The sequence below is a fragment of the Globicephala melas genome, chromosome 13 (genome assembly GCF_963455315.2).
Source record: "Globicephala melas chromosome 13, mGloMel1.2, whole genome shotgun sequence".
Taxonomy (NCBI): domain Eukaryota; kingdom Metazoa; phylum Chordata; class Mammalia; order Artiodactyla; family Delphinidae; genus Globicephala; species Globicephala melas.
This window is the reverse complement of record NC_083326.1, coordinates 74,015,948-74,036,027: the sequence shown is the minus strand read 5'-3', so window position 1 is coordinate 74,036,027 and position 20,080 is coordinate 74,015,948. Positions and strand designations below refer to the sequence as shown.

The window sequence follows — 20,080 nt, the reverse complement described above, 5'->3', positions numbered from 1 at the left end:
TTTTAGATCAAACTTTTTAAAAAATATTTATTTATTTATTTCGCTGGGCCGTGTCTTCGCTGCCATGTGCTGGATCTTCCTTGCTGCATGCGGGATCTTTAGTTGTGGCATGTGAACTCTTAGTTGTGTCACGTGGGATCTAGTTTCCTGACCAGGGTTCAAACCCGGGCCCCTTGCATTGGGAGCGTGGAGTCAGCCACTGGCCCACCAGGGAAGTCCCATATCAAACCTTTTATGTTTTTCAATGAGATAGGTAAAACATACCTTACAGTTTTTATTTAGTTATGAGGGAGGATAATTATTTCTTCATTTGTTTAAAAGCCATTAATATATTTTTTTTCTCTGAGCTGCTTTTTCTTATCCTTTTCCTATTTCTAAAAATTTGGTTAATCTGCTTACTGATTTGCAAGAGTACTTTACATGTTAAAGAAGTTAGCTCTTTTCCATTGTTGTGAAAATACTTCCTCCTTTGTTGTTGGAAAACTGATTTGTATGAACTTCATAGATAGCATTAACTATTCCCTTATTTTTGGACACTTAGGAGATTTTGGTTCCTAAATATTTACACATCTTTGATTTTCTTAGGAGAAATTCGTGGGAATGCAGTTATCGTTTTGACAACCCTGGTTTTTTAATCGTGCCTTTATGGTTATTGGGAGTAACTAACTGTAGATGAGTAGCCTCAGAACTCTCATTAGGTCCAGCCATTAAAAAGACTTTGTTTTTTACAAGTATGTATATCCTTTACTAGACTTTGTGCTATCACAAAACTGTAATAGTAACTGAGTTAAGTACTTTAATTATATAAAATGTAGGAAGAGTTTTGTTTTTGTTTTTATTTTTAATGTTACTCTCTAACTTCAGCCTCCTTGCAGGTGGGTACAAGTCAACTTTGTTTTTATTCAGTTAGGTTGTAGTTGTATGGATAGTTACAGTTTAGATTCTCTATAGAAAATTCATAATGTAATTGTTGGCATCCTTAATCTGCTAAACCATTCTAAAAGGACAGGGCATATCTAATTTGGTCAGAAATATAGTCCTAGTTTTTTTGTTCTCAACTGTTGGAAGAGTTTGATTCATCTCTTTTCTTTTTTTATCTTCCTCATAACATCTCCCCTTTCTCATCTCATTCCAGTCCAAGCTTATTCAATGTTTTGGAAATGTATGGATGGTCTGTCTATGGTCTAAATATATCAGGTCTAAATATACCAGTCCTTAGATGCTGTTGGGATTTTATGTGTATCCCACACACTAGATCCTCAACTCAAGACATTCTGGATCCTTGTATTTTGTAGAAGAAAAGGATTAGAAAGTTTAGTATCAGAAATATACGATTTTTCCTTTCAGGAAAGTAATCTTTAGTGAGATAGTAGTTTGTATCTAATAGTGGTCCCATTTTCTAAGAGAGTGAATAAGAAAATGTGACAGTTTCCTTCTTGTATATGGATTTTGTTCTGGTTTCTGAGCAGAAATGAAACCAGCTTACCAACTTTTATAACTTTTAATTGTAGAGAAGTTAACAAGTGAGATTCAGAGTCGGGAAAATAAATGCATGGCTATGTACAAGAAGCTGAGCAGGTGGCCAGAGTGCAATGCCCTTTCTCGGCGCCTCTTACTGAAAAAGTAAGTAGATGCTTCTTTTTGGACTATGAGACTGGAGTGGGGCTTTCAGGTCTCACCATTGATTTTTTTGGTCTATATCCTTTGAGATTTCTGGGCATAAAGTGAAATCTTTTAGTTGTGTGTTCTGGATATTTTTTTTAAAGTTTTTAATGAGCCTTCATCTTTTTTTTTTTTTTTTTTCGCGGTATGCGGGCCTCTCACTGTTGTGGCCTCTCCCGTTGCGGAGCACAGGCTCCGGACGTGCAGGCTCAGCGGCCATGGTCCACGGGCCCAGCCGCTCCGCGGCATGTGGGATCTTCCCGGACCGGGGCGCGAACCCATGTCCCCTGCATCGGCAGGCGGACTCTCAACCACTGCGCCACCAGGGAAGCCCGAGCCTTCATCTTTCGATAAAGAGGTGTAATGGAACTTATGCCACCAGGGTGCTGAGTATTCAGAATGAATGCTGAAAAGTCATTAATTTGTCAAACTCAATATTGGTCTAAAAGAGAGACCCTCCCCTTAGCCCCCCTAGAAAGCACTAATGTGGGGAGTTTTCTGTTAAGAATATTAGTTTTTTATTAAGGGCTGCATGAGCTGTTTTTTTTTTTTTTTTTTTTAATTTATTTTGGCTGCTCTGGGTCTTACTTGCGGCACGTGGGATCTTTGTTGTGGCAGGTAGACTTCTTAGTTGCGGCATGCATGCGGGATCTAGTTTCCCGACTAGGGATTGAACCGGGCCCCCTGCATTGGGAGTGCGGAGTCTCATCCACTGGGCCACCAGGGAAGTCCTGAGAATGTTAGTTTTTTACACCTGGTCATTTTATTGAAGGAAAGAGTAGTTTCTTGAAAATGTTTGACTTTGAAAATGCCTCTGGAGTTGTTGCCCTTTTAGGGCTGTAGAAGAAACCCAGAGGGAAGGTTGGGCTTCTCCTAGTAAAGACTAAAATATAACTTAGAAAATAAGTTGAATAACATGGTTCCTCAGGCAGATTTGTCACAACTTGGGTTTAATCCTGTGTGCACCATTCAATCTGATTTTAGCTCAGATGACTGGCAGTTCTATCTGACTTATTTCGATTCTGTCTTTCGACTGATTGAAGAAGCCTGGACTCCTCCTGCTGAAGGTGAACAGTAAGTTGTCTTCTTTCCTGAATTACAACACTTTTTAGTATGGTGTAGCAAAATGATTTCATTGTAAGCCTAATTGAATTCTCTTTTTCTGTCTCAATAATGTATCCCTTTCAAAGCAAGACATTTTTCCATTTTTAAATTTTAAAATAAATATGTGTTCATTGTAAAAATCTTAAATTAGTACAGAAATGTATGGTGTGGAAAGTGTTAGTTCCTAGTTTTCCTATCATCCCAGGATGATTTTTTTCTTTTTCCAGTTTTATTGAGATGTAATTGACACAGGAATAACTCTTGATAACAGTTTGGTGTCTTCCAGATTTATTTGGAAAAGACAGTTTGGTGTCTTTTCTTCCAGATTTATTTATATTATGCATATACTAATATAATTATTCTTATTTAACATAAGAATGCAATTATGTTAGATGTAATGGTTTACAACTTCGTATTTCACCCCCTAAAGTGTATCTTGGGCATCTTTCCATATATGGTGCATACAGATCTGATTAATTCTTTTTAATGACTTAAGAGGACTCCATTTTAGAAGTGTACCAAATTCATTTAATCTGTCTGCTGTTGATAGATACTTGTATTGTTGCTGCTTCCTGTTTTGGGGGCTATTACAGACAATACCACAATAAATATAATGAGCTCTTTTAAAAAAGTGAATAACAAAATAGGGTTTATGATACCAAATATGAACTGAGGCTTACTTTATAATATTAAGTAAGTCATCTAATTTTTCTCAGCCTCATTTTTCTAGCAATAAAATTTACTTATGTTTTTAATTAGGTAATATTTTATATATGCAAAATTATTCATTCTTTTTTTTAAGAAAGAGGTAGAGGTGGTTAGTCACTCTGCAATAATCAAATGACAAAATTGAGAGGAATCATATGCCATGTTAACTGTCAGAATATGCTCATATTTCTCTTTTATTCTAATTTGTGTTGTTTTGTAATTATCACAGTACTTTCTGTTATTTTTAATTTGTTTCTTAAAATCAATTTGGCTTGATAGAGGCACAAAATACCTTTTTCATGTGTTTATACCTAGCTCTTTAGAAGGAGAAGTACATTATTCTGCAGAAGAGGCTGTGAGATTTATAGAAGATCGGATAACAGAAGAATCTAAAAGTTCTCGCCATCTCCGAGGACCACATCTGGCTAAACTGGAGCTGATTAGACGTTTGCGGCGTCAAGGTTTTAATGATGAGTACAAACTGGGTAAGAAGCTGTAATGATATTTGGGAACCCTGGAGAAGATACAGGGATGCCCTCAGTACCCAAGTGCAGTATCTATTCTCTGAAGCCTACAGTGATAAAGTTGTGTTTGAGAAGCAAATGTCTTCATAACCTGAAAATATTAACTAATGAATGGATCACTTATAAAATTAGCCCTCAATCACACATGCAACTTGGCTTAACTTTAGCATCTCTCCCTATTCCATCAGAGTCTTTGTCAGGCGTTCTTTTGCTGACCCAGCAATAATGTCAAAATCAATTTCAAAGTAAATAGCCAGTTTTATAAAAGTTTCAGGATTTCAAGAAGTGAATGAAAGGTTTCTTGAAAATCTACCCTAAGCACTCACAAAACCATTGACGAAATAACATCTGGCAGAGTTAGAGCAGTTAAAGAGCAGTTAACAGTTGAGGAGAAAATTTATTAGGACAATGACAAGATGGGAGAAAAGTATGATTTGGATAGTAAAGCATTAATAGAGGCCTTCAGGAAATTTGATGAAGCCCTTAGAGGTTTTTGTAAAATGGTTCTTTTTGAGCATACTACATAAGAAGTAAATGTTGTCATATTGTACTAATTCACAGTTTTGTGGGGAAAAAAGCACCACTCCCCCCAAAATCAGTAATTCTTTGCTCATACTAAGAATTAGCTTTAGTTTTAATTATACCCTAAATTTTTTAAGTTTAGGCGAATAAACTTTAAAAATTTTTTTAGTTTCATTTTTTTAAGATAAAGCTCCAAGAAAACTTTTTTTCCCACTCATCATTATAAAAATTTAGTTCTCATTAAAAGTTGAATAACTTTAAGAAGGTTTCTTTAGGGACCAGTTGTCCTGAGATGATGAGCACTTCTCAATACCTAAAACCTATCCTAGAACATCTTTGTCCATTTTAATCATGTAATTAATGTTCTTTGCAGCTCATTCTAAAATTAACTGTGGCTATCTCTCTGTCATTTCCTATGTAGATTATTCATAACCAATTTTGAATTCCATGTTGATTTCTTTCTTTGGGTCTACCTCAATTACTTTAGTTGGTGTTTGTTTTAGAATTGCAAATGAAAATTTTTATGCGACCTTCAGCAAAATATTGTTAAAGTATATTGCAAAGAATTGCTTTCTTCAGATTTCCCTGATGGTCCAGTGGTTAGGACACCGTGCTTCCACTGCAGGGGACCTGGGTTCGATCCTTGGTCGGGGAACTAGGATCCCACAAGCCGCCTGATGTGGCCAAAAAAAAAAAAAAGAGTTGCTTTCTTTCCAAAGCTGGATATAAAACTACTTGGATCTGTTTTGACACTTCCTATATTCATCCCTTGTCTTTCTCTTCTCTCTCACCAGCCTGAATCTTACAAATTGGTGAATCTTACAAATTTGTCTCCACACACACAAAAATTTTTTTTCTTTTTTTTTTTTTTACCAGACCAGTGAGTGATTCTTAGTCTCTTTTGGATCACAGAGGCATGTGAGAATCTGATTAAAGCCGTGAAATCTCTGTTCCCAGAAATGTGTGAGCAGGAACCAAGACCTAAAATCTTACAGAGACCTTGTTAAAAATCTCTCCTTCCTAAATCTAGTCCAATTTGAGAGTATTTTACTTTTATTATTTTTATTTTTAATTTGAGGAAAAATAAAATGAATTGGTAGCTTTCTGCATATCCAGGTTTAAATTTTCCATAGTGAGTGACTTTGGAGTTATTGGCCCGTGGCTCTTCCCATTTATTTTCTCTTCTGTTGGTGTGCCTGTTAACAAACACTACCTTTCATTTAGTTAACATATATTTAATATTTGTTAAGTAGTTCAGGAACTGTTGTGGAGAAAAGCATGTTTGTTTAATGTTTGCATATAAACTTGTCTTTAAACTTTAATGAAAACTTTTAAACTATTTAAACTTTAATTGAATGAAAAACTTCACATTTCCTCAGTGTAATAACAGGTAAACTGAGTTCGCAAGATTCAACTCCTTTTTAGTATTTATTTTTAAACTGGCAAGCTATCTTCCGGCCCTCATTGTCATCCTCATTCTCATTCAAGCAAAATTTTCATTTAATTGAAATAAATGTTTTTCAAGTCAGACTTCTCACTTAAATTAGAGATTGCTTCAGTCCATGAATAATTTAGTGATATTTCCCCCCCCCTCTCTCTTAGGTGATCCAGAAGAATTAATGTTCCAGTATTTTAAAAAGTTTGGGGATAAACCTTGTTGTTTCACAGACCTCAAGGTGTTTGTTGACCTCTTGCCTGCTACACAGTGTACAAAAGTAAGCAGAGTTCTGTTGGGTACCTGTATTTATTGCAACTAGGTTAAGTGTTTGGGTTTCCTTTCTAAAATGGGTGAAAGTGGTGAACATGAGATATCAAGATATTGTGCTGTCAAGCCAAGTAGTCTAGGTGCTATCAGATTAAAGGCATGATTTCTTGTAAAGTTGAGCCGCAATGAGAATAAGCCCCTGGTAGATAATTGGATTCTTCTGGTGTGTGTGTGTGTGTGTGTGTGTGTGTGTGTGTGTGTGTGTGTGTGTGTGTGTGTGTGTGTGTGTGTGTGTATGTATGTATATATATATATATATATAAATTTTGAGATAATTGTAGATATACATGCAGTTGTAAGAGAAATAATACAGAGAGATCTGTATACCCTTCACCCACTTTGTCCCAATGGTAAGATCTAGCATAATTATAGTATAGTGTCATAATTATGAAACTGACATTGATAAAATCCACTGACCTTATTCAGATTTCATCAGTTTTACATGCATTCATTTGTGTGTATACGTGTGGTGTGTTTGTGTGTGTATATTTAGTGCCGTATATAGTGTATGGATTCATGTGACCACCACCTAGACAAGATGCATAGTAGTTTCACCACCAGGGTCCCTCCATGTGCTCCCTACATTTTTTTACCTACAGCCACCTCCCTGTATCTCCTTTCCCCATCCCTCTCCCTCAGCAACTACTGATATTTTCTATTTCTATAATTTTGTCATTTTAAGAATGTTATATAATGGAATCATATTATTTATAACCTTTAGAGATTGACTTTCTTTACTCAGCGTAATTCCCTGGAGATTCATCATGTTGTTACATGTACCATGTCCATTCCTTTTTATTGCTGAATAATATTCCATGGTATGGATGTACCATGATTCCTTTAACTTGTTGAAGAACATGTGGGTGTGTCCAGTTTTTGGCTATTACAAATACAGCTGCTGTGAACATTTGTATGCAGGTTTTTTTATGGGAACCTAAGTCTTCATTTCTCTGAGAAAAATGCCCAGTAGTTCAGTTGTGGGGTCTTATGGTAGCTGCACATTTAGTTTTTTAAAGAAATGGCCAGACTTTTCCACAGTGACTGTATCTTTTAAATTCCCGTTAGCAATGTATGAGTCATCTGGTTTCTCTGCATCCTCATCAACATTAGGTGTTGTCACTATTTTTTATTTTAGCCATTCTAGTAAGTGTGTAGTGATGTTTCATTATGGTTTTAATGTACATTTCCCTAATGGTTAATGCTGTTGAACATTTTTTCCTGTGCTAATTTGCCATCTGTATTTTCTCCTCAGTGAAGTGTCTTTTGCTCATTTTCTAGTTGATTTGTTTTTTTACTGTTGAGTTTTGAGAGTTCTTTAGATATTCTAGATACAAGTCCTTTGTCAGATATGTGGTTTCAAATAGTTTCTCCCAGTCTGTAGCTTGTCTTTTCATCCTCTTAACAAGATCATTTACAGAGCAAAGTTTTTTTTTTGTTGTTTGTTTGTTTTTTGCCATGCCATGCAACTTGCGGTATCTTAGTTCCCCGTCCAGGGATCTAACCCAGGCCCCGGCAGTGAAAGCACTGAGTCCTAACCACTGGACCGCCAGGGAATTCTCAGAGCAAAGTTTTAAAGTTTGATGAAGTCCAGTGGACTTTCCTTTTAATATCTTGTCTCTTATTTGCTCAAAACTATAGCAGTTAATTGCTGATTATGTCAAGTCATGATTCATTCTTGCTGAAGCAGTCTGAGACTCTTAAATCTAAGGGATTTAAAAAAAATAAACTTGAAGACCTAAATAGACATTTCTCCAAAGAAGACATACAGATGACCAGCAGGCACATGAAAAGATGTGCAACATCACTAATTATTAGAGAAATGCAAATCAAAACTACAATGAGGTATCACCTCATACCAGTCAGAATGGCCTTCATCAAAAAGTCTGCAAATAATAAATGCTGGAGAGGGTGTGGAGAGAACCCTCCTACACTGTTGGTAGGAATGTAAATTGGTACAGCCACTACGGAAAACAGTAGGAAGTTCCTTAAATAATTGAAAATAGAACTAGCATATGATCCAGCAATCCCACTCCTGGGCATATATCCAGAAAAGATGAAAACTCTAATTCGAAAAGATACACACACCTCAGTGTTCATAGCAGCACTGTTTACAGTAGTGAAGACATGGAAGCAACCTAAGTGTTCATCAACATATGAGTGTATAAAGAAGATGTGGTATATATATACACACAGTGAAATATTACTCAGCCATAAAAAAATAATGAAATATTGCCATTTGCAGCACCATGGTTGGACCTAGAGATTATCATACTAAATGAAGTAAGTCAGACAGAGAAAGACAAATATATGATATCACTTATATGTGGAATCTAAAAAATAATACAAATGAACTTATTTACAAAATAGAAAGAGACTCACAGATGTAGAAAACAAACTTACGGTTGCCAAAGGGGAAGGGATAAATTAGGAGTATGGGATTAACAGATACAGGCTACTATAGCAAAATATATAAAAAGAATTTACTGTATAGCACAGGGAACTATATTCAATATCTTGTAATAACCTATAATGGAAAAGAATCTGAAAAAAATACATAGCCAGATCACTTTTCTGTATACCTGCAACTAATACAATATTGTAACTCAACTATACTTCAATAAAATTAAAGAAAAAAACCCCTTTAATTTTGGAATAACTTTACATTTACAGGAAAGTTGTAAAGATAGTAAAGAAGGTTATACTCTACCCTTCGCCCAGCTTTCCCCAACATTAACATCTTAAATTACAGTGGTATATTTGTCAAAACTAAGAAACTAACTTTGGTACATTACTGTTAACTGGCCTCTAGACTTTATATTTCTGTAGCTCTTCCATTAATGTCCTTTTTCTTTTCTGGGATCTAAGCCTGGGTACCATATTGTAGTTAATTGTCATCTATTGGGAGTTTTTGATGTGATAGAATCAATGTAAATCAATTATATGTATATCAACATCATGTAAAGAAATACTGATATGTATCAAGAGAGTCTGTGACTTTGGTCAGCTTTACTCATAAAAAACTCTAATTAGTGAATGTTGGAAGTCTTGCTATCACAGGGCTACCACAACCTGTTTTTCCAGAAAGACTCTATCATCCCCATATGGAATGAGTGAAACTCAATGGGAACACAGTGGCAATGACTACAGTATTTGTTTCGTGACCATATCCTTAGCTCACCAGCACTTGATACTTTGGCAGTCTTGAGGTTACACATCTAGGGCAGATGGAGCAGTGCATTCCCAAACTGTTAAGGAGCCAGTGGTCTCTACTGGGTTCTGAAATGACTACCATTGTTCACTTTGGTTTAGAAAAAGTTGTTCTTGGGTTGCTGTGCTTATAGGGCACAGGCTAAGCTTTAGAAGTTTTCTAGATAAATTGTAACATATCCAGAAAAGAGGGTTCTGGGTTATAGAAAGACTTGAAAGCCTATGAGAGAGAAATGGTTGAGTGGAAGAGATAGGTTTGGTATGGTGATGACAGAGTACTTTATTTCTCATAATTTGAAAAGCTGTCCTGTAAAAGAGGGAAGAGAACAGGGCCAGCAAGAAGTTGTTGCAGGGAATTAAGAATTTGGCTCAGTGAGAGAAAGATATTTTTTATAGTCACAATTCTCTAAAAAACACAGTGTGTGAGTTTCATGTTACTGGAGGGATTTAAGCAGAAAATAAAACCACGTGGGAAAGATTCATTCACTAAGTGTTTGTCGCACATATTATGTGCTAAGTGCTAAGGTAAGGAATGATTGATCATGTTTTATAGTGCTTACTGTCTTGTAAGTTAAAGCATCAAATGATGGGAAAGCATTAGAGGAATGCTTATATCGCATTTAGCTGAGATTCACATAGATTTGCTAGCATAAATTTTAGTACCAGAAGCTCTACTTTATTGGCATGTTTGAAAATCTTAGATCACCTCTGTGACTGCATATACTAATAATCTACTGGGAGGAACCCTCTAGAAATAGTGAAATACTAGCAGTGATGAGGTGGTCATTGTTCAGTGAGACAAAGGGTTTAAAGCTGTTGCAGTGAGTTTTGTAGTCCTGTGTAAATTTTTAATTGAGAGGGGTAATTTTGCTGCCACAACTTTTTAAATGTAGGATGACTTCAATAGCTAAAAATCCTGCCACTCAGCAGTATGTTTGTCAGAGGATTGCAAACTGTCCAAGTAAGGTTCAGACTGAGAACTGTTGTCCCAATGAATTAGGAGACGCATTCTAAAATGGGACTGGCCCCTAAGAGGAGGCCGTTGAGTCCAGTGATCCTGAAGAGGCTCACACATAGAGGCGTTTTTGTATTTTGTTTCCTTTGCCTTGGGGTTTTAAGCTAACAATAAAATAATTCCAGTTTTTAAAGAAGCTTTTTGTGTAGCAGTGAAACTGTACAGACTAGAATAGCAAATGAACGTATTGTTTCATGACAAAACCTGTTTGGAAGATTCTTTAGCATTCAATAAAGAAGGCCTTAATAATAAACATAACTAGTATATAAAATGGCTTACAAGAATGGAAGAGCTGGCAATAGAAATTATATAGGTACTTAATCAAAAACATGAACACTAGTGCCACAGTTTCTTTGTTACAAATGTGATTATCTGATCATAATAATTAAAATTAAAATTCATACAATTGTAGAAAATTGAAGTAAAGTCATTACAGATGTGAAACTGCATGTTGAGTAGGATTTTTATTTTAATTTAATTTTTGTTTCCAAAAATTACATGTATAAAATTGAAAAAGTCAAATAGTGCTACAAGGCTTATATTGAAAAACAATTGCAGCTCTTTGCCTTCTTCAGCCCTGATTCTGGCTCCGTACAGGCAAATCACTTTCAACCCTTAACTGCTTCTTCTGTTATTTAACTCCATATTTCTAAATTATAGGCTTATTTAGCTATTTGTTTATTTTTACAGTTATAGTCTTCATCTATTGGTATCTTACTGTGGAAGGCAATAATTTTGTTCATAACATCCCACTTCTCCCCTTACCTACTTTTCCCCCAGTATAGTTTAGTAATTATGCAGTATTTATATTTTAATGACTAAATATTCACAGCTAAGCCACTTTGTATATGTGGAGATTACCTTTCTTAACTTTCTTTCTTGGAGTTAATATTTTTTTGTTCAGTTCACCCCAATCAATCTGACAGAACCATAAAAGTTTAAAACTCCTCTTAGTGTATTCTGAAACATGAGGTGATAGATCTGTTCCATTCTCCCCTTGAGTCTACAGTGTCTCTGGTTCAGTATCTCCTGGGGGTAAAGAAAACCCGTGGATTCTGCTGGGTTTAGGAAGTCAGTCAGTGAGCTTGGGGAGGGGTCTAATTTCTTAGAATTTAGCAAATTCTTCTGTTTCAGTCCCACCAGCACTTTAGCTTTCAGACGTACCTCTTGCCCTTAATTTCTGAGTCTTCCAAGGTTCTGTGGCTGGAAGAGGCTTGCTGCTTATTGGTGGTCTCCCCATTCATACTGTTGGATTTCAGCTTTCTTGGCCCTGTACATTGGTTATTACTTACCACCTGCCCTTCTGCTTTTTATCTTTTGAAATCTTGTTAATGTTTATTATTTGCTGTCATCTCTTCACATGTTCTTGATCCTTTGGGGTTGATACCTTTTTTGTTCTTTACTGTCATCCTAATAGGATCTTGGAAGGGAGTGAAAATAGCCTGTGTTTAATACATGTGTAAATGGAACTGGGTTTTTTTGCTTTAAAAATAATTTATTAGTTTTAGATCACAAAATATAGGGAAGACACAAGGGTGATGCCTGTGACCCCTTGGCTGCACTTCCTGTCCATAAACACCTTTTAGAACTCCAGACTCGTGCTGCCCAAGCATTTTCTCACATCCTAACAGCTGAAGAGTATAGTATACGACCATGTGGGAAGTTTAAACAGACACCCTGTATGTGATGCAGGGGTCCCTTCTCACTTCTGCCAATATTGCAACTGTACTGGTTGTGGAACTGGTGTTCTTAAAAATTTATACCGAATTTAGAGAATTAAAAACATTTTATTTCAAGATGTTACCATTGGGGTGGAATTTCCTGGCAGTCCAGTAGTTAGGGCTTCACGCTTCCACTGCAGGGGGCATGGGTTCAATACCTGGTCAGGGAACTAAGATCCCGCATGCCGTGCGGTACGGCCACAGGAAAAAAAAAAAAGTTACCATTAGGAAAAACTGGGTGAAGGGTACACAGGAACTGTGTTATTTCTTACAATTGCATGCAAATCTATAATTATCTCAAAATTAAAGCTTTAATCAAAAAAACTATTTAAGGCTATTGACAGGACAACCATTCCTTTCAATGTATAATGTTTCCTTTAAGAATTTATTTGTAGTATATCAATATAATAGGTTTGTTTTGGGGTAATTGTTCTTTTTACAGTCTTCCTAATTAAACTTTTTCATTGCTACGTTACATATTATGTCAATCTATTGTAATTTAGGAAACATTTTCACAGTTCTTTTAATCTTTTAGTGCATATACTACATGGTATTAACATAATACTTTTGGCCAGCAATGAATGGGTGTGCCAGTTTCACTGGAGTTTTACCAGCACTGTGTGCTGTTAGAAGTGTTTTTGTTTTGGCAATTTTGTTAGATAGAAAATGGTATACTAAAGGGTTTTTTTTTTTTTTTTTTTTAAAAGGGGTTTTAATTTGTATTTTTTCTTGATACCATTTTCTAGACCATTTCAGTATCTGTTAATTGTGGCCTACTAAAGACTAGTTCTGTTTTGAGACCTGTACTTCTTTTTTTTTCTTTCAACTTTGCAGTTTATTAATCAGTTACTTGGAGTTGTTCCTTTGTCAACACCAACAGAGGATAAGCTGGCACTGCCTGCTGACATCAGAGCTCTGCAGCAACATTTGTGTGTGGTGCAGCTGACGAGGTTACTTGGCTTGTACCACATGATGGATAAAAATCAGAAATTGAGTGTGGTCAGAGAATTGATGTTAAGGTACCAGCATGGACTAGAATTTGGTGAGCAGCCTTTCAAAATGTGCAGTAGTTCCCTGATCTGCTAAGATTTAGAAGTTAGTTTTTTATCTCTCATAGCATGCTGTTGTAATGCTTTTGGCAAGGAAAATATTTTGTCAAGTGGGAACACTATCCAGGTAATAAAATGCAAAGCCTTTCTTAAGCTTGGAGTTTTAAAAATTATAATTGGCTCCCAGATATCCATATTCTTCCTGATCTGGCCAGCCAACTCTTTATCACAGTGGGGCTCAGATGAATTGCAGAGTTTATGATAATTGTCATATTTTCTGCTTATAGGCCTTAATATTCTAAATATATAGACTGTGTAAATGACCCAAAAGAATTGTAAATTGTGAGATAAATATTTAGTTTAGAAGTAGATGATCTTCAGATTGCTTAGATATGTGTGATAAAATATAAATTATCTGACTAGATGATATTAGTATTTCTCTAACTGTATTCTAAAAAATTAGGTGAAGTAATGAGCATAATATTACATTAGTTGTACATGGCTCTTGGATTCTGTTCTTTTCTTCACCTAAAACCTCCTTCCAAATCTTGCTGCTCTCCTTTTGGGACCATTTGGAATACCACCTCTATTCTGGAACCCTTCCTTCTGCTCCAGCTGAGTGTGGTCTCACCTTCTTTTGACTCTTTTGATTCATGGCTTATATTTTTCTTCTGGTATTTACTCCATTCTTATTAGTTTCTTTTCCTCTTTTTCTCTTCTTCCTCCTGTCACTTTCTTGCTTTAAAAAAACTCCTTTGGGGCAGTAATAATTGAACAAATCTTAAAATACAGATATGATTTTTTTTTTCCCTATAGGGAAATCCTGTTTGAAAACCGAATTGCAATTTTCAGACTATTACTGTCTCCTTGCTGTCCATGTGCTTATTGATATATGGAGAGAAACAGGTAAAGAGCAGTGATTTCAGTTTAACTTTACTCTTTGTTTTTATTGACTATAAATCCTTAGACTAAGTATATAATCCAAGAATTTGATTTATGCTTTTAGGTTTTTCTTCCTTGCCCTTCTCCAGGGTGCTTCTAGAAGAACCAAAGTCTCCAAGTATCCTCCTCTCTGTAATCAGGATAATCTTAAATCAGTGGATATCTGTTCTGTTTTAAAATATTTCTGCATAGTGAGTAAACAGCTTATTACAAAGTTACAATAATTAAAATACAGAGAAACTGATTCAGATATAGATGTATGGGTCCATGGAATGAAAGAGCCATTTTTGTTCACTTCAGTTTATATAGGAAAATACACTTTTTTTGGAATATAGTTCAGATTAGCCCATTTAAGACAAATATATACTGCATGGTAAAGGAAGCTTCATGAGTCATTAAGCAAGAGAAGGATGATTCAGCAAATGGTACTGAGATTGCCTTTTCTTTAGGTCTCACTTTCTGACATTTTCTCTTATTAGCAGTTTTTGAGAAAAAATAACTTTAGCTACTTATTGCATATTATTCATGAGAATAAACTGCAGAAGAAACAGGGCTGGGAGACAGTGCTGTGCAAGACAGACACAACCCTGCCCTCATGGGTCATTTAACCAAGCACTCAATTTTGATACTATCTTCTCATGCTTAAAATCCTTCAGATATGCCCTGTTTTCCTGAGGATAAAGGTCAGCCTTATTAGGATGGTTTACAATGCTCTCTATAATCTAGTGTCTGTCTACATCTCCAGATTCTTAGTACTTAAGGCCCTAAATCTACTTTTTTTTTTTTTTTTTGCTACTATCACTGAACATCATGTTACCTCTCTTTGAAATAACTTTCTTACCTCCTTCATCTCACTTTTACTCAAACAGTGCCTCTGACAAGCCTGTCTTGATTTCACCCCCTTCCTCATTGCAGATTTTATGCCCCTTCTGAACTTTTGTAGGACGTTGTGTATATCCATATGATAGTACTTGTTATACTGTATTGTACCGGGGATGGGGATGAAATCCTTTTCATCAGAGTACTTGGTATCTGGAACCCCACATTCAGGAGGTTGCATAGGACTGTAAAAGTCATCTTAATGTAAAACCATTAATGAACTGACTACTTAGTAATTTGGCCCCTACTCGTACCCTTCCCCACTTATTCCTGGCATCTATTCTTGCTCATAGTGACTGTGGCTTTGCTAATCTCTTGGTTTTGGAGCAAGATATCTGACCATATAATAGTAATAACAGTTAACAGTTGTGGATCATCAGGCACATGAAAGTGCTTTATATGAATTAGCTAATTTTAAACCTTGTAACAGTACAGTTAAGATCGTTACAGTTTTACAGATGTGGGAAATACAGGGCAGAGAGAAAGAAGTTAGGTGGGTTGTCCAAAATCATACAGTGCAAATACATGGGAAGTTCTAGATATTATATATATATAGATGCAAGGTTTCTTGAAGTCAGTGAAAGTGATGTTGAATGTTCCAGTTGTAGGCTGGAACAATAGTCATTGTTCAAGGTGGATATGACAAAAATTAGAAATGTATAGAAAATTGGTGAGGATGTTGAAAGAGACTGATTTGAATGTGACAGGATTAAGAAGAGCATTTTAAGGTTAAATTGATGATGCTCTCAAATATTTTTTGCAAAAAAGCATTTCTTTATGATTGTGCTACAAAAATAAAATGGGGAGTGAAGGATGCCATTTTTTCTCCTCTAGTTTTATTGAGCTATAATTGATACATTACATTGTATTAGTTTAAGGTATACAATATAGTGATACATTGTATTAGTTTAAGGTATACAATATAGTGATATATCGCAAAATGATTACCACAATAAGTTTAGTTAAAGTCCATTACCTCACATAGCTACTTTTTTTTCCCTTGTGATGAGAACTATTAACATCTACTCTCTTAGCAACTTTGAAATACACAGTACAGTGTGGTTAACTGTAGTCACCATACTGTACATTATATCCCCAGAATTTATTTATCTTATATCTTTTTATTATATCATTTTGTTATATTATAAAATTTGATTTAAAAAATTCTGTCCCCCAAATCCTCATCAACCCTTGATGCTCTTTGATTTGGCATAGAGTTGTAGTTATATTCTAAATTTTGCAAAATAAAATAAGATGATAAATGTCATCATAATGTTGGGTTTAATAGTTCAGAAGTGTAAATTAAACCTTTTTTTTTTTTTACTATTTACTTTGAAATTTTGTTTCTATTTAAAAGAGATCTTCAAGAAGTTTTTAAAAAAAATTCTGATATTGGTTATCCTTGAATAAGTAGGACTTAAAAAATTATCTATTATCTATAATTGTCCAACTATCTCTTCTACTCAATTCTGAACCTCTTGAGGCCTGGAACCACCTATGACTCTTATCTTTGGGTGTTATATCTAGTGTTACTGCAGAGTTTAGGTCACTGAGTGTTGAATTAAATAAAATTATGATTGTGAAGACCAGGGAGCAACATGGGAAAACACAAAATTGGGTGTATGCCATGATTACTACTGTGTAAAATTGTGCTGCAAAAATAAAATAGGGAGTGAAGGATGTCATTTTTTCTCCTCTCGTTTTATTGAGCTATAATTGATACATAGTAACGTTATGTATACATAATTGATAGTTCAAAAGCAGTACATTAATCACAATGGTAGTTTGAGTAGATCATGGGTGGTTTACGTAGTTTAGGTAGGATTATGGATGATATTTATCTAAATCCCCAATTTTTGGTTATGTCTTGTTTCTTTTGGAAAAAAGCATATAGAATATAATTTTAAAAGCTCAGTGCATGGAGCTTTTTTGTTTTTTTGAGGGGGAGCTTTTTATTTTAGCTGTTTTTTCTAACTGTAAAAGTAGCTCGTAAAAATTTGGCAAATGGTTTATTTTAATCTCGCTTTTCCAACTTCCAAAAGACTAACATTTTTGCATATTTCCTTCTCTCTTTCTCTGTGAATGTTTTAAATACTTGAGATGAACTCTTCATACTAGTTTGAATTCTGTACGTTTTACTGATCATTATTGCATAATTATTTTCCCTTGCTGTTAAAAACTCCTTGTTAACGTTAAATGGCTGTATGGTGTTTCCCTGTGTGGGTGTAACTACAGTTTACTTAATCATCCCCCCATTATTAGTACAGTGAATGTTTTTGTATATAAAGCTTTATCTGCATTTCATATTATTTTCTTCAGATAATTTCATAAAAGAGAAATTACTTTTTCTTTAAGAATATTGATGCATGTAACGTTTTGAATTTTAGTAGGCCAAAAATGTGTATCATTTTAGTTTGGTTATTAATGAGCAGTTCTTTTTTCAAATATTAGTTGACATCTGTTAGTAGAGTTACATGTGGAAGAAAAATGATGTCAAGAGAAAGCATCTGTCTGGGGTCTTGTAGAGAAAATCCTGTACTGGGAAGGTTGGTGGATTCTACTTCTCCTTCAAAGTCCATCTCTTCTCAGAATCTAGGATCCTGTGAGATTCCAGACTTCTCTTTAAGACCTGGCAGCTCAAAGTTTGCATCATTTTTGCAGATGCAGGTTTAAGAACTGAGGTAACTATTGAGGGACTGTCTTTTCAGGGAAATTCCCTATTTTGGTTACAGGTGTGTATCTAAAATTTGTTCTCTGCCACCCAACCACATCCTTAGAATACTTAGGGGAGGTGATGGTGTCAGTTAGTTTTTATTTTTTATTTTTGAGAAACCCCCATTTGCTGTCAAGGTCTGTGGATAATGCTGTTATATTTTGGTTCTAGGTGATGAGACCGCTGTGTGGCAGGCCCTGACTTTGCTGGAAGAGGGACTAACTCACAGCCCTTCCAATGCTCAATTCAAATTGCTGCTTGTTCGAATCTACTGTATGCTGGGGGCATTTGAACCGGTGGTGGATCTGTATTCCAGCCTTGATGCTAAGCATATCCAGCATGACACCATTGGGTTGGTAGTATATACTCTGAATAATGAGCAGCCAGCTACAGCAGTGTGGGGTCCTCATATATGGAATTCTTAACATTTTGATTTTAGCAGAAAAGTTGTTCCCGGTATTAAGCTTTGTAGATTAATCACCTGTTATGACCCATTGCAAAGCGGAAAGAGTTTTATCTTTCTCAGCATTTTGTGGTAATTTCAAATGTGTACAATTTAGAAATGGTTAAAAAAAAAAGTTTTTCCCAGATACAGGTAACAGTTATATACTTTGAACTCTTTTTCTTAGCACACATTGTTTTCAAGTCTTTACTTCTGCCTTGCAGTTGAGGTTGACACTTGTATGTTGACCCCAGAGATCCTTTGAATTTGTATTTTGACTATTCTTTGTGATGAATCAAGGGTATTTTCTCTGTGTCCTGTAGAGCTGTTTTAGGAAGACAATATTCTGTTCTCTAACAACTTGTGTTCCATTAATCATCTGAGTGTAAGAAAGCATGGCATAGAGCTTTAGGTCTCCCACAAAACTGAATTAACTTTGCTGTTTTTTAAAATTTGATTCTGTGAATTAGATCATTTCTATGGCCGCATGTTTTAACTTTTCGTATGCTTAGCTGTTTTTCTACCATAGTAATTTGAAGTGTAGTATTTGATACTAGAGGTGGGTAGGTATAACCTTTTTTTTCTTTCCTTCCGACCTAGTTACCTTTTGACCCGATACGCCGAATCCCTAGGTCAGTATGCTGCTGCATCCCAGTCCTGTAACTTCGCGCTCAGGTTTTTCCACTCCAACCAGAAAGATGTAAGTGAAAAAAAATTTTATTTTTTAATATGGTCTTGGCCTGCTGAAAGAACATGATTCAGAGAGCATCTTCCCTCGGGTCACAAGTACACATATTAAGGTGCACCACGCTGTACTCACATGTGCCTTTAGTCTATAGCTTACTGGCCAAGGCTGTTAGGTAGAGGTAAGGAGTTTTTGTGTTTGTTCGTAAGGGTATGTTTAATAGAATCCATAAGAAGGTGCATTTAAAACTGGGTATTAGCAGAATATGAAGTGCCTCTTAGGTCTGTGTTTTAATCTCTAAGAGACTTTCTAAGGGTATAAGAAATAGCCCATAAGAGTGTATAGCCTGGGATGCCATATATGATTTTGCGATAGCAGTTGTTCTCGCTTACTTTTATTGATTTCTGAAGTTGATAACCACCATGTTCTTTATCAACAGAGTATACTTATCTTTTCTTACAATTATAAAATTGACCAATTCAGGACACTTTAAGAAACTTAGGTCAGTAGTATGTTTTTTAAAGTAACAATAAATAAGATAGAGCTTTTATGTGCCATAATGAAAGGATGGGATTTGCACCATATTTTTCACTGCAAGCAGATGTGATCTCCACTTGTCAGTTAAGCAGAAATTATTGTGGAAAAAGTATATGGTCTCTACTCAGTCGAGGTATGTAAAACCATCCAGGAACATATGTGGAGATAAGGTGCCTCTCTACGGTGGTCACACTACCTGCTTGCTTCTCATGTGCTTCTAAGACTCATCACCTGGAATTTCGCCATGCCAGGTATCTGCCCATAGTGTTCCATTTTTCATGGTCTGACAGCAACTAAGAAACTTGGCAAGGAAGCTGGTTTCTGAGGTTCTTCTTGGCAAAGCACTCATGAGGATTTTTTAAAAAACCCATTTGTAAATATGACTGCTATACCTAATTTATCTTCCATCTAATTCTTTAAGCTTGTGTTAAATAGAAAGCTGGGACAGGGCAAAAGCATTTCTGACCAATAGAATATAGGTTTATTGTTCTCATCTTGCAATAATTATATTCTGACACACTTCAGGTCATGGCCTAGAGGGCTGGTGTAGCACGGGGTTGTGATCTTTGCATCATCAGTTGGCTTTTGAGCTCTATCCCTTTCCA

The 20,080-nt window shown here is 35.6% G+C and overlaps 1 protein-coding gene across 5 annotated transcripts in view; it reads left to right on the top strand.

The window, feature by feature from the left end:
- The window catches only part of NAA25 (N-alpha-acetyltransferase 25, NatB auxiliary subunit), a 73,698-nt gene that overhangs the window by 24,016 nt on the left and 29,602 nt on the right, over positions 1-20,080 (top strand). For 3 of the 5 annotated variants that reach the window (XM_030860512.2, XM_060311077.1, XM_060311078.2), the window contains exons 8-15: positions 1,512-1,623; positions 2,647-2,736; positions 3,790-3,959; positions 6,123-6,235; positions 13,063-13,270; positions 14,094-14,183; positions 17,983-18,163; positions 18,854-18,953. In XM_030860512.2, the coding sequence (XP_030716372.1) occupies positions 1,512-1,623; positions 2,647-2,736; positions 3,790-3,959; positions 6,123-6,235; positions 13,063-13,270; positions 14,094-14,183; positions 17,983-18,163; positions 18,854-18,953 (1,064 nt within the window). The remainder of the gene's footprint in view (positions 1-1,511; positions 1,624-2,646; positions 2,737-3,789; positions 3,960-6,122; positions 6,236-13,062; positions 13,271-14,093; positions 14,184-17,982; positions 18,164-18,853; positions 18,954-20,080) is intronic. The other 2 variants (XM_060311079.1, XM_060311080.1) reach the window with 2 other exon arrangements.